The 14,784-nt window shown below is 45.9% G+C and overlaps 1 protein-coding gene across 2 annotated transcripts in view; it reads left to right on the forward strand.

Moving 5' to 3' along the window:
• TADA1 (transcriptional adaptor 1) overlaps positions 1 to 14,784 on the forward strand; it is a 310,842-nt gene that overhangs the window by 130,826 nt on the left and 165,232 nt on the right. For both annotated transcript variants that reach the window (XM_069641190.1, XM_069641191.1), the window contains exon 4: positions 7,422 to 7,507. In XM_069641190.1, coding sequence (XP_069497291.1) covers positions 7,422 to 7,507 — 86 coding nt within the window. The remainder of the gene's footprint in view (positions 1 to 7,421; positions 7,508 to 14,784) is intronic.

The following is a 14,784-nucleotide window of genomic DNA, read 5'->3' on the forward strand; positions in this document are numbered from 1 at the left end:
GTCGCTGGCTTCTAATTATCGCCCTATTTCCCTGCTAGATACCGATAGTAAAATCTTTTTGGGCATCATTTTAGGGGCATTAGAAGGCTGGGCAAAAACAAAGGGAATTATCCTAAAGCAGCAATCAGACTTTAGAAAGGGCCTATCTACTTGAATGGGCTTGTCATGAACTGCCTTGCTGCAAAGTCATTTACCAAAGCAGGCCCTGTCCTTTTTGGAGCCTGGATTGACCTATCCCAGGCGTTTGATACGGTCGATAGGAACTTACTGGGGGAAAAACTCGATGCTTGGGGAATCCCCCCTGGTCTACTCTCCAGTCTGAGAGAACTGCACTCCAATAATTACATGCGGGTCAGACTTGGTAGATTGGCCTTGCTCTCTAACCCAATCAGGATAGCTAGAGGGGGTACGACAAGGTTGTTTATTAGCCCCTCTGCTTTTCATCCCTTTTATGGCGGATCTAGCTAACTGGTTGAAGGATATTGGTTTAATATCTCCTTCTATTGGCAATGCAAAAATAAACTGGTTAGCCTATGCGGATGACGTAGTACTCCTGGACTATTCGCAAGTGGGGCTGCAACGTGCTTTTCTCCCCTCGCAGGATTCTCAAACTTAGGTGGCCCTGACCTATTACGCATTACGGTTTTGCTCTGCATTGTGTTAAACTAGGGTGCTTTTCTCCCCTCGCAGGATTCTCAAACTTAGGTGGCCCTGACCTATTACGCATTACTGTTTGCTCTGCATTGTGTTAAACTAGGGTGCTTTTCTCCCCTCGCAGGATTCTCAAACTTAGGTGGCCCTGACCTATTACGCATTACTGTTTGCTCTGCATTGTGTTAAACTAGGGTGCTTTTCTCCCCTCGCAGGATTCTCAAACTTAGGTGGCCCTGACCTACTACGCATTACTGTTTGATCTGCATTGTGGTAAACTAGTGCCCTCCACTCACTTCCTGTCTGCATACTCGTGTCGTCCGCCTCCCCTCCTACTCCATGGTGCTCTCTATCTCGCCTATCTACTCTAACTGCTTCTCCATTGACTATCCTGCTCTCCTCACTAAATCCGGTAGGAAAAAGTTTAAAAAGGACATCCTGGTCTCCAACCCAGGCCTCCCTATCGCTGACACCTACACGAGCGCCTGCTCCAAGGAAACTCTCACTGACATTCTCTTCTTCGTGCCTTCACCTGACCTATGGACCCTTCACATGGTCGCTGTGCTCTCTCCTTTCTCCACCTCTCCCATTAATGGTGGCACCCGTTGGGATGTCCTCTTGGCCCCTTTCCACTCCTCTAAAGCCATCATTAATGTCTATGCTAACGGGACCGTCTTGGTCCAAGGCCCTCAGGCCAACCTTCACCTCTTTGATAGACGCTTCCCATGCCTCATCAACTTCCTCTCCGCTCCCGCTGTCCCCCCTCCTCTGTCCTCGGCTACCTTGCCTCTCCCCTCCCTCCCTGCCCCTTCTCTTGCTCCCTCTTCAACTCCTTCTCTAACACCTCTGCAGGGCGTACCTCTGATCTGTACCCCTCCCCGGAAGTTTTTCAAGGGTGGCAACCTTCTCCACATTGCCACTCTAAACTCTCGCTCTGCCATCAAGCACTCCTCTGATATCTGTCGCCTTCTTGAGGAACTGGACCTCGACGTCCTCGGTCTCACTGAGACTTGGTTCACTGCCAGCTCTGCCACCAGCTTCGACACACTCCTACCTGACGGCTACAAGATCCTCTCCGTGCCCAGGCCCAACCGTTCAGGGGGTGGTGTTGCCCTTATCTTCCCTGAGTGGATTCCTGCCACTGTCACTTCTACGCAGACCTACTCCTCTTTTGAATGTCTTGTCTGCCGACTTTCTCTCTCTCCTAGCCATTCCCTTACCGTGGCTACTATCTATCGGCCACCTGGTCAAATTTCCTCCTTCCTCTCTGAGTGGGCTGACCTCTCCTCCTCACTCCTGTCCTCAACCACCCAACTCCTCTTTCTCGGTGACTTCAACATCCACCTCGATGCCTCCTGTCCCCCCACTGGTCTCTTCCGCGAACTCTGCAACTCTCTCTCACTCTCTATTCTCCCGTCTGGGCCTACTCACTCTGCAGGGCACACTCTTGATGCTCTGATCTCTTCTGACCTTCCCCTCTCCCTCCCTCTCTCCACTCCTCTCTCCTGGAGCGATCACTTTCTCCTATCCTCCCACCTCTCCCTCCCTACCCCACAGGCAAAGCCACCCTCTTCACTGCCACCCACCTTCTCGGTCATCCGACCCATGAAGCGCGTGTCAGTTGAGGCTTTCGCTGCTACCTTCTCGCCCCCTTCTCCCCCCTCGGCTGACTCCCACCCTGACACAGCCCTCTCCATGCTCTATTCCTCTATATCTGATACTCTCGATATCCTTGCTCCCGTCATGAGAATCCGCCTGAAGCCCAAAGCCAAATGTAACTCCTGGTATGACTCGGATCTCGTCACCCTAAAACGCAAGTGCAGGGTGGCAGAGAGGAAATGGCGTGCTTCATGTTCATCCTCTGACAAACTGGCCTGCCGCCTGCTCCAAAGGCAATACCGGCTCTCCGTTCTCACCAAGAAGAGAGCACTTATCCAAGCCCGCATCTCTGAGGCATCTAACAACTCGGCCGAACTCTTTAAAATCTGCAAGGAGCTGGCCAACCCTGCTGCAGTCTCTACCTCTCCTGTCCCCTCCCAGGCCCTCTGCACTGCACTGGCCTCGCACTTCATCTCAAAAACTCAGGACATCCTGTCCTCGCTCTCCTCCTCTCTCCTCCCTCCCTCTCTTCCCGGCTCTTCCTCTTGCTCTCTTGCAGCCGCCCCTCCGCCCTCCTTCTCTGCTTTTCCACCTTTTTCTGCTGATGAGGTTTCCAGACAAGTCCGATCCATGAAAGCCTCGTCTAAACAGGTTCACCCCTGTTCCTCCAAAACCATCAAGGACCACATCGACTCCCTGGCTCCTGCCCTGGCTGACTTTTGCAACCACTCATTCGCCTCTGGAGTCTTCCCATCCCCCCTCAAGCACTCCCTTGTGCACCCCCTCCTCAAGAAACCCTCTTCCGACCCCTCCTGCCCGGCCAACTATCGCCCAATCTCCATTACTCCCTTCCTGGGCAAGCTCCTGGAGAAACTGGCCATCTCCCAGCTTAACCTCCATGCTGAATATGTTGGTAATCTTCATGACCATCAATCCGGCTTCAGAGCGGCCAGAAGCACGGAAACTGCTCTCCTGAACATCCGTGAGGACCTGCTCCTGAACCTCGATTCCAACATTCCATGTGTTCTCATTCTGCTCGATCTCTCCTCTGCCTTTGACACTGTCAACCATGCCATCCTGCTCAACCGTCTCCGTGATAACCTGGGTATCACTGGTCAGGCTCTGGCATGGCTGACCTCTTTCCTTTCCGGTCGACCCTCCCAGGTCCAAATGGGCTCCTTCCTCTCTGACATCTTTTTCTCCACCTGTGGTGTCCCCCAGGGATCCAACCTCTCTCCCTGGCTTTTCAACCAGTATCTGGCACTCCTTGCCCACCGCATCGCCGCTCTCTGCCCCCACTTCCAGTGCTATGCGGACGATACCCAGCTCATTTTCAGGCTACCCTCGGCCTCCTCCTCTCCTTCCCTCATCTCCGACTGTCTGTCTGCTATCCAGGAATGGTGTGCCGCCAATGACCTCTGCCTTAACGCCAGTAAGACTGAGATTCTACTCATCGGCACACCCACTCCCTCCTTCCCTGCAGCTCTCTGGCCGGCCTCCCTTGGCCCCCTTCCTGCCCCTACCTGCAAGGCTAAAAACCTCGGGGTCATCTTCGACTCCACACTCTCCTTCTCTCCTCATATATCTGACGTCTCTAAGAAGTCACACTACCAGTTGCACCTCCTCAGAGGTATTCTTCCCTTCCTCTCCTTCCCCCAGAAGCTCACTGTCTCCCGAGCCCTGGTTCTCTCAAGGCTGGACTACTGTAACAGCCTCTATCTTAATCTGCCTGCCTCCACTCTCCGCCCTCTGCAACTTATCCAGAACAGAACTGCGAGACTTGTCCTTGGCCTCAAGCCCAGGGACCGTATCTCTCCAGGACTGAAATCTCTTCACTGGCTTCCAGTGGCTGCGAGGATTAAGTTCAAAACCCTCTGCATTGTCCACAAGGCCTTCTGGGGCTTGGGGCCTAAATACCTTCAACTCTCTCTTCCTAAATATCTTCCTTCACGAGCCCTTCGCTCATCCGTCTCCAACTCCCTCATGGTCAGCCGCTTCTCTAAGCAACAAGCTGGGGGTAGATCTCTCTCCGCAGCAGGGTCCTCCCTCTGGAACAGCCTTCCTGCCTCCCTGAAACTCGAGGAGAACCATCTCCGGTTCCGGAAGCACCTCAAAACCTTCCTCTTCGCTTCTGCCTTCTCTCTCCCTCTCCCCTGCTAAACCTGCTTAACTCCCCACTGAAGTCTGCACTAAACCTGCATCTGGGCCACTCTCAGTGACCTCGGTCCAGGGCCCAGCCACTCTCCACTTGCACTGCCTCCCTGGCTCCCCCTGCACTGTGGGACTGTCACTGTATCCCTACAGCCCCCTTCCCAGCACTTGCTCTGCACTTACCTCGCACTTGCCACCAGCTGGCCCTTTTATTTATTATTTATTATTTTATTACGCTACTTACCTTGTACTGCACTTCCCCCCCACCTCCTCCCCCTGCACTTTCTCCTTTTCCCCTTACCTCTGCACTTGCGCGATCTGAATGACACCTGGCCTAGTAGGATCGTTTGTCTGTCTTCCCCTTGTTTCCCTCCCTCCCTGCCTCGTCGCGCCTTGAAACACTTGTGTATAGGCGCGTTACAAATACCATATCATATCATATCATATCATATCATATCATATCATATCATATCATATCATAACGTCTGTTGTCCGCTTTAGAATCTTATGCCAGGAGCAATAAGTTAAACATTAACCCCTTAAAATCCAAGAGTCTACTATTCAAGAGACCAAATAAAATAGCGAAGAATTTTGCTTGGAACTTGGATCAGTCTCCGGTAGAGGTTGTCTCAGAATTTACTTATCTGGGAGCCACATTAAGATCTTTTCCAACAATAATAGCTTGCTGTTATCTATTGACCTAAAACTAGTGAAATTAGGTGCACAGATGAAAAAAAATCAATTCTAAGTTTGGCAAGTGTTCTATCCTTCCCCTCCTAAGATTCTACATAGTGAAGGTAGTTCCCATAATTTTATATGGTTTGGACTACAACTCTGTAGCTATGGAGATAGATTGAGACGTAATAGAAGCTAGGTTGTGGAAACGTACTTTGGGACTACCAGACTGTGCTCCTATTGTTTGCTTGCAATATGAACTTGGTTTTTCATCACTTAGATTATGGTTGGAATGGAAGTGGTTGGCTCTTTACAGATTAATCCTAGATCCTCCAAAGAATTCCCTCTTTGAGGAAACTGCTATAGAGCTGCAATTGGGGAACAATGGTTTTCTGTATAGATTTGGGCAAAAATGTTTGGAAATATTGTCTCCTTGTGACTGTGATGTTGAATTGCTTCTTCAGAACCCACTAAAAGTGAAAGAAAAACTGAAATTGGGTGATTGGATAGGCACGATTGATAATATGCGAAAAGCCAAACAGCCTCTTTGACAGTGCTGGATAAACGATTATCATTTGTGCCGGCCTATTTAAAGAAGTCCCCTAACCCCTGGTTTCGATCTTCTTTCCTGAGATTTCGCTTAAACCTACTCCCTACTCTAGAAATACTAGCTACTAGAGATAAGGAAGGGGGGACTTTACCAATCTGAGACAGGTACCTTAGCAGCAAAGTCCAGACTATTAAGCAGCTATTATCTAATTGTCTTGGGGCCTGGAGTATCAGGGCCAGACACTTCAGTAGATTTGTTCATGATGAGTCTCATCTTAATACCGATGATTTTTGGGCGAGATTATCTTCTGGTAATGAGATGGCTCTTTCGATTGAGGTGGAAAGATGTCTAAAGGAATTAGAGTTAATAACAGACTGCATTGTTAGGGCTGATTGGAATTTCTTTTTCTCCCTTTTTATTTTTCACGCTTATTTTTCTCCCTTTATTTCCCTTCTCGATTTCTAATGATGTATGTTTTGTTTTGATATTCAGAGTATGTATAGTGATGGATGAATTTTATCTGTTTTATCTTTGTGTACTGTTTGTTGAAATGTGCTAAAAGTCAAATTTTGGCTATCGCACAATTAATAAATAAATAAATATATATAGCGAATTCCTCCCTGCAAGGACTTTGTAATAATGGTTTGAATTTGGGGGAACTTGCACAGTCTCTGCAGGTTGCAGTATTGCTTCAGTTTGTGTGTGTTTTGGGAGGGTGGGTTATATTTCAAGGCTTATGTGCATCATTATTCAAAAACAGCCCTAAGGATCAAACCCACATGAAAAAAGCCATGGTGACAAACGTATCATTTGTTTGTGGAACGCTCTACGATGGTGTTGAAATGTTTTCCACAATCGTCTCCTAAAACCTTGACTATTCGCCTTTGTAATCTTTCATATGGCATGACAATTGGCGGTTATTTAGTAAAAGCATCCAATCAGTTCGAATCAAGGTCATCTGCATCGCTTTTCCACCTCTGCATCTTGTTATCGTTAATGTTTTCTGCAAGGGAGGTGCATGTATTTCCCACATGTATTTGGTAAACATTACACAATAGATGCAAGCGTTAGCGTGCCCAGTTGTGGATGCTGGTTTTAAAAATGTTTGCATAGGCAAAAGTTGCGTAGGCCCACCATTTTAAATGTAGGATTCTCCATCTTCCCTGACTCTGGCGAAAGGGCAAGTGTATGTAGAAGTAAAGGTTACGCATTCTAATTACTCTGGTAGTCCATTTATCCCTCTGCCTCTTTGACTGTGCTTTATTGAATCGAAGACGTAAAATAGACTCCAGCATAGGTTTGAATTCTCTGCAATGCAAGCCATTTTGGACATGGCGTGTTTTAGCAGGAAATGAATACTAGTTGAAGTCACTGTCATCAACAACGTGTGTGCTTATCCTTGATTTGATGTAACGTGATTAATGATAATGACTCTTACATGTTTACAACAGTTTTTATTGAAAAATCTACTCTTTCGGGCAAGTGTTGCTCGCAAAATCCTCCTTTTCCTTCGCACAAGTGATTAGTATTCTTTTTTTGTGTATCTGTTGGTAGTTACATTTTGAGTAACTGTGTCTTTGTTGTTCTGCTTCTTTTATCTTGTGTGCTTTCCAACTCGAACCTTTGGTGGTTTGGATTTTAGCCTTGAATTGTTGTTCGATGGAAGTACATATCGTGTCACCGCTGGCTTCGTATGTGGACAAAGGCAACTTTGAGAGAGTGGAGAAGTTTTATTATGGAATGTGGCCTTGTAAGGATCCACACTCACGGTTTACTTCTTTCTTCCATCCTTCAGAGGGCGCTGGTGCTCCGAATTCGGCTACAAAACCCGGAAAGCCTAAAGGGAAGAAGAAGTTCTCGTCAGTCCGGCAGAAGTTTGATGTAAGTGTTGTGCAGGAATTCATTTGGTATAGACGCTGCCATTGATAGTCTTGGGACTGCTATTCAATGTAGCATGTATAGAATTCTTTCACAATTATGACTTGAACGACACTTGCTTAATAGACGTGTTCTAATTTGTACTATGAGACCATCCCACCCTGAGAACGTTTGTAGAGAAAAAGTCTTCCTATGGATCTACATGTCATAGAGCTTGCAAAGCCACAGGCCCTTCAAAATCGACAAAGGTACTTGAGGAGGAGTGTTAGTATTTGAGACGCTGAAGTGAAGATAAGTGAGTAGGAGGAAAGTAACGTGCCTGCAGGTTGAAAGTCAAAAAATGGAGTAGCAGGAATGCAGTCCTGACAAGTTGAACCTTGTGAAGGTTTGTGAGATTCCACTGAATAATATAAGAAACTGCTGCATAGAAGACACGATGAGGCAGTGGTAACTTTCTGACCAGACCCAGCAGAGTCTGTGCGCAGGAGTGGAGCCTGGCAAACGGAAAAGGAAACCAGAACGCACATCCAACCTGTACTCTAGGAACCTTAGTAGCTTGGTTAACGGTGTGTTCATAGAAACAAGGAAAGTCTTCATTGAGAGAAGCAGGAAGGCATGAGGGGGAACTGGGATGAGAGCTGTGAGGAGTGAAATGAGACGGCGAACGGAGAGGAAGCAAATCGGTAATGCACCAGAGACCAACTGTAGCGGTCAGAGGAATAGTGAAGCCTTGAGCCGTGTATAAATGCGACTGTGAGTAATAAAACAAATGTGAAAGAGAAATCCTTGCTGGGACATGTAGTCCAAACCCAAGAGCATATTGAGAGATTATATTTATCTCTTTGAAGCTGGATAATAACTTTTCGAATTCACCAAGACTAAGCCTGTTTGGGGTGGAAACTGATAAATGCAGGTGCATGTTGTCTTGGAGTAATTGCCGATTAACGGAGAGCACACACAAACTAGAACAATTAAAGTTTTGTGATAGTCTAATTTTCCTTCCCAACTCGAGAGAAACTAGTGTAAATCGAATATATGCTGGGAAACAGTGTTATCAAAAATCAAGGGACATTGGGCCCATATGCCACAAACGAAGACTGAGTCAGTATTCTTGAAACCAGTTCTCATGAAATAACTGGAGTCAAATGTGATAGGCAAGATTAATGCATTAAATTATTGTGCTTACGATTAATTTTTTTCTTAGACCAAGAGCCAAGTAGTTATAAGCAATACAGATAGATTTTTGCAAACCATCTCATCCCACATACAAAATGAATGCTATCAAAACAAATTCCTACCAAGGTTCAAGAAGGTTTGAAGGAAGTACAATGCAGCAAGAGGCTAAATCAAAAGACAATGATGTGAAGTGATGGAAAGCCTCTGTGAGCATGAATTAGTTTTAGAGTAGCAACAACTGGAGACCAATCTAAAGGTGCTTCTTGGATTCCAAAGACAAGCAAGGAGAAAGTGATGCATACGATTCCATGTTGTATTCAGTACAGCAAAACTGTAAAAGAATGAGCCAATAAGATGGCTACCGTTTCTAACTATTTAGTGCTATAACAGAACACCAGATACCAACATCTTCACTTAATGCTGAAGTAGTCCCCACATATAAAAAGGGGAGAATGGAGGAACCCGCAGAATAACGTTTGGTATAGTCAACTGATACTAATGGCAAAATCTGTGTTAAGGCTTTGCTCCATCAATTAAAAGAATGGTGCATACAAGAAAGGTATGTGACGCCTTCAAGCAGTGTTTCGTCAAGAGATGTGGATGATTGACCTGACATGTTGGCTATATTTAATCATTGTGAGAAACCTGACGGTATTCTCCCACCTACTCCCACGGGATCTTCCATTCAGGTGGCCAGGGAAGGCTCAACACATTTGGATCCAGACCATGGGGGTTGACAAGCGAGGGAGGATCACCTGAGTGGAGGGTCACAGGGGAGTGGGAGGAGAATACCCAAGGGCGAGGCATGGAATTCCCCCTTCCCCAATTATACACCAATCCACTCTCCCTCAGCATTAATGGGGGTATTTCCAATAACGCCTCATCTCCCCCTCCCTATTTCCTCTAAATACTGAGACGAAGAAGAGACGACCGGGAGCATTGAAGATTACCCATAGAAACTCCATAAGAATACAAAGTGCGGCCTGCCACCGTTAAATTGTCCCACTAATCATCAGGCAAGGTCAGGCACGCTATTCTGATTATTCACACCCGACACTGGACTCTTTACACCAGTATAAAAGGTGTGGTTCTGCCAAAGAGTATGAGCGAGGTGGAGTTAGACGGGACAAGGAGAACCAAGGAGCAGGGGGCTGAAGTGGAGGAAGCCTGGAGAGTCCGGAGGAGAGAGGTGTACCGAGACGCTGGCCTGGTGTGTTTGAGGGGCTGCAGCGTGGCTAGGGAGCTGTCTCCAGAGCGCTGGAGTGAGGCAGAATGCGAACTATAGTCAAAGAGAAATGCTTGTTCCATTGTGCTGGTCCCAAGGGTGTCTGAGAGGCAGGTGGCGAGACCCTGACCTCCACCCAATGTATCCAGGGGAAACCGATCGCCAGTGCCACACATCCCAGTGAATTTTGTGCAAGTAAAGATTAACTCTGGAGTGTGTGGGTGGCTGGAACGGGAGTGGAAACTGACAAGATGTATAAGCGTCACGAAGGTGAAGAAAGTGGAAACAAAGAGAAAATAAAGAAAGCGGAACGCAAGAGAAAAAAGCACAAAGAAAGATGTGCTGGTGGCGCGGAAGTAAAGGGAGATGAGAGGGAAGTGAACTTCAAAGAATATAAGGGAAAAGGGTGCGAGCAACCCAACAGACAGTGAGAAAGTGAGAGAAAGCCAAGAGAGGGTGCGAGCGACCCAAAAGCAGGAAAAGAGGGTACAAGCTACCCAAAGGCTGAAAAGGGAAACTGTCAAATGCACGACAAATAGAAAGGAAGGTGCAAGGGTGCACAACCAAAGGAACAGTCCTCACTGCACCGTTGCACAGCTCGCCAACCCCCCCAGGGACTGCGAGTACGATGGGTTCATTACCAGTACAACGGCGTGGGAAAAATGGAGGTAATGCAGTCGAAGTTCTTTTGGATCCCAGACTCAGTACGTTTTTTGACATCTGTTAATAGAATGGTGGTGGACATGTAGTCCCCTCAAAGAATCTTTTGCCAAGAGTGAAGTGGCGATTTTTAAAGCACTTAATATTGCAGTGTGTTTGTTGGTTCCACAAACCACAACATATTGGGCAGAAGGTGGAATGCCCTAATTTATATTCATTGCATTTTCCTCAGAACACATGATTGACAAATGTCACATAGTGCTTAATGGCTGTGAACATTGTAAAGTTAAAAGTGCCCCGTGCAACTTGCTGCAATTCTCCATTCCCCAACCACTACACAAGTAAAAATTGTGCATTAGATTTAATTGCAGTTTCCATTTGTTCAAGCACACTTCACAGATTGGAAAATGCTTTCCAGTTACTGTACTCGTGCCAAGTTCCACTTGTTTAGCAGATTGCAGTGAGCACTGTTGGACAATGGTGCCTTTGCAGTGTGTCAGTGCATGTGAAAACTGTAGTGGATACTAGAGGGCGTTTGTTTTTGTAGGACTTTGACATGTCCAGTGTAGTTACCATGTGCCCCAAGCACATGGTAACTACAGGTGCCTTTGCAGTGTGTCAGTGCATGTGAAAACTGTAGCGGATACTAGAGGGCGTTTGTTTTTGTAGGACTTTGACATGTCCAGTGTAGTTACCATGTGCCCCAAGCACATTGCAGATATGCAAACATCTTCTACCGATCATCCATTTCTAGCGGCACAGGTACATTTCACTGATGTAATACTTTACAGGTTCACACAGAGCAACTTGTTTTCTCATTTCCCCATCAAAAATCAATCTGCACACCCAATTATGCATTATAAAGAAAACATTTGACTAGTAGGTTTTTGAGTTCTCTTTTCTGAGATAGTCCCACTACTCTCAATAATAAAGTAGGAATTCATCTTTTCAGCACGTTTCCACTATGGTTTCCGGCACGTCCAAAGGGTTAAAACCTCAGCGCTTAGCAGCCCTTTCACTTGACCTCACCCTTTCCCATCCACACAAGGTAGCAGTTTGCTATAGCATACGGCCGGCTCTCTGCCGTTTTAAAATGTACTTCAAGCAAAAATGACAACTTTTTTGAAACAATATTGCGGTCATTGCGTTTACAAAGGCAACAATATCCATGTCCTCCGATTTTCAGGCACTGGTGACGTTTATCTGTCTTCTTCAATAACTTGGAAGGGATGTGAAAAGGTCTGCCAATTTAAAAAGCCTTAAAACGTTCCGCTCTAAAGATCAGTCTTTAAGAAGGTCATTCGGGCAGCAGCACACACCCCATAAAACTCTTCTAAAAACTGCAGAAGCACACTGGAAAAAATGCCCTTCAGCTACCAACAAGAACGAGCTAACCCTAGCATCCTCTAGCTACAAAGAAGCCATCTTACTCGCTAAAAAAGACACCTACAACAAAAGGATTACGCAAGCAGAATCCAACACAAAAGAACTGTTCAAGATCCTAAAATCCCCTATCACAGATGCACTATGGCGCAGCAACATCCAGAAGGCACTATTAGATAAAATAGCTCGTTTACAATCGAAAATCAATGCAAAAAAATGCTAGTTACTCTCTGACCCCGACTACAAACAACTGCCCAACAAGTCACCCACCTTTGAGTCAACTTGTAAGCCATTCAGCTTCTCACCCCTTTCAGTTTGGGAAGTAGAAAACATCATTAGGAAACTTAAACCGTCAAACTGCCAAGGCGATGCCTGCCCTGCCCCGATCATCAAAGCAGCAGCACATGACCTGGCACAATTCATTACTAACCTTATCAATGCCTCCTTCAAAACCGGAGTAGTGCCTGATTTAAAAGACGCCTGGGTCATTCCACTACTTAAAAAACCAACTCTTGACCCTGCCAACACGCCTAAATATAGACTGATGACAACTGTACCCTTTTTATTAAAAATACTAGATAGAGCAGCCTACCTGCAAATACAGGCTTATCTAGAATCAAACTATCTTTTGGGACCAAGGCAATCCGGCTTCCGACCCAGACATGGCACGGTAACTGCCTTAATAGACCTCACTACTCCGATCCAAATCTTAAAAGACAACGGTAAACTTGCACTCCTCTTACTGCTTGATCTGTCTGCAGCTTTTGACTTAGTCAACCACCAAATGCTCTGCCACCATCTGAAATCTGCAGCTCACTTCTCTGAGGCAGCCACTGCTTGGATCAGCTCCTTCTTGGCAAACGGAACTATGAGGTCTTCTCTCCCACTGATTCTGCTGAACCTTCACCGGTACCTTGTGGGGTCCCGCAAGGCTCCTGTGTGTCTCCAATGCTCTATAATGTATTTACGAAGCCCCTCTTCGATATCCTTGCCTACCTGGGTGTCACGTATACTATTTATGCGGATGACACCCAGATACTCATTCCCATATCTGGTGACTATGCAACAGACAGCATAACCCTTAATGAAATATACGCAGTAATACAAGCATGGATGGCTCATCACGGACTTTGTCTCAATGATGAAAAAACGGAGCTGCTTATCCTTGGTATTCATGCCAAACTAAAAAAACTAAACACTGCTTTTAAATCTTTCGCTATAGATGGTAACACTATTCCCGTCTCAAACAACACTAAAACCCTTGGTATCTACCTGGATGCCACCTTATCCTTCTCCAAACAAACTAATGCAGTAGCATCATCAGCCACCTACACCTGTAAACTTATCACCGCATGTAGGCCGTTCATCTCCACACCTAACTGCATTACACTTGCTAGAACGTTAGTTTTGTTCAAAGTAGACTATTGTAATGCCCTCTATTTAGGCACTAGCCATAAAAATGTTAACAAACTACAAATAATTCAAAATAATGCCATCAGGGCAGCCCTCAACATCCCTAAGAAGTCGCACATCTCTGAAACGAGACGCAATCTCCATTGGCTCCCAGTAGAGCACAGAATATCCCTCAAAACTCTTTCCCTTACACACAAAGCCAGGGCCAACCTTGCACCATCCTACCTCACCAACCAACTTACCCCACACACATCATTAAGCTAACACCATGTCCATACCGAGATTTAAACTCCATAACTCGGGAGGAGCTAGCTTCCCTGTACAAGCCTCAAAGCTACGGAACACACTCCCCGCTCTCCTCAGGTCAGAACCCTCATTCAACCTATTCAAACTTAAAACTAAGCACTGGCTTCATGACCTTGACACAATGACAGCCTAACTTACTAGATCCTAATCTTGTTGCCTGCCTAATGTATGAATGTAAATAATATATGATATTATATGCTATATTATTATTTGCACCTTCCATTGCCTACCACATGAAAATGACAACTTGTATGAATGTACCTGTAACACCAACGTCTGTATTTATCTGTAACCGTAACCTTGAAACCTTTGCCTCCTGCATACTAATGTAACTGTAATCCAGTTTCCTGTAACTAGATCTAAACTTACGCGCCCGTATGCCACTGGGCCTGGCTGCGCTTTATAAATCATACAAATAAAAATTCAGTGCCAGGGGTTATAAAAGGAAGAGGGTCGCAACACCAACATGATCGTTACCCAAGCTATAAGGATGCATTTACTCATCTTCTACCGAGTGTTCTGTCACTGCTAAATGTGACTGCCTTATTTGTGGAGCTGAATTTCAACTTAGTGACTCAGTGTGAATTGGAGAGTTTTTCCATGAATGGACAGGCTCAGAGGGTTGCCAATGCCTGCCATAGAGCATTCGACCGATCTGTAGGGCAGATTTCTCACGCATTCTGCTAGTATTGATATTAAATTGGGGTAGGTCCAACTGGTTGTGGTGTGAGATTAATCCCGTTTCAGAGGACTGTCAGTCTGGGATAGGGTGACCATATTTAAAAAGTAAAAAACCGGGACAGGGCAACTAACATGAAAGTAGAACTAACTCTTGAAAGTGGCTTTCAAGGGACTAAACTTCAGTAGAGGTTGGAGGAGGGGTTTAAGTGTTACTGCTCAAATAATCACAGATCATTAATTTATCACAAACCAACACTATCTTAAGTTGTAAAATGCAGCATTTCTTCTGTGTCAGATTGTGCATTCATGCCTGTCAGCTATAAAGACCGACTACCAAAAACTGGGACCACTGCAGTTTCCATTGGGAACATAATCTCGAGAAAGGGGGACAGAGCACCAAAAACCGGGACAGTCCAGGCAAAACCAGGACATCTGG

The sequence above is a fragment of the Ambystoma mexicanum genome, chromosome 1q, assembly GCF_040938575.1.
Source record: "Ambystoma mexicanum isolate Mex_15411 chromosome 1q, UKY_AmexF1_1, whole genome shotgun sequence".
In the NCBI taxonomy this organism is placed as follows: Eukaryota; Metazoa; Chordata; class Amphibia; order Caudata; family Ambystomatidae; genus Ambystoma; species Ambystoma mexicanum.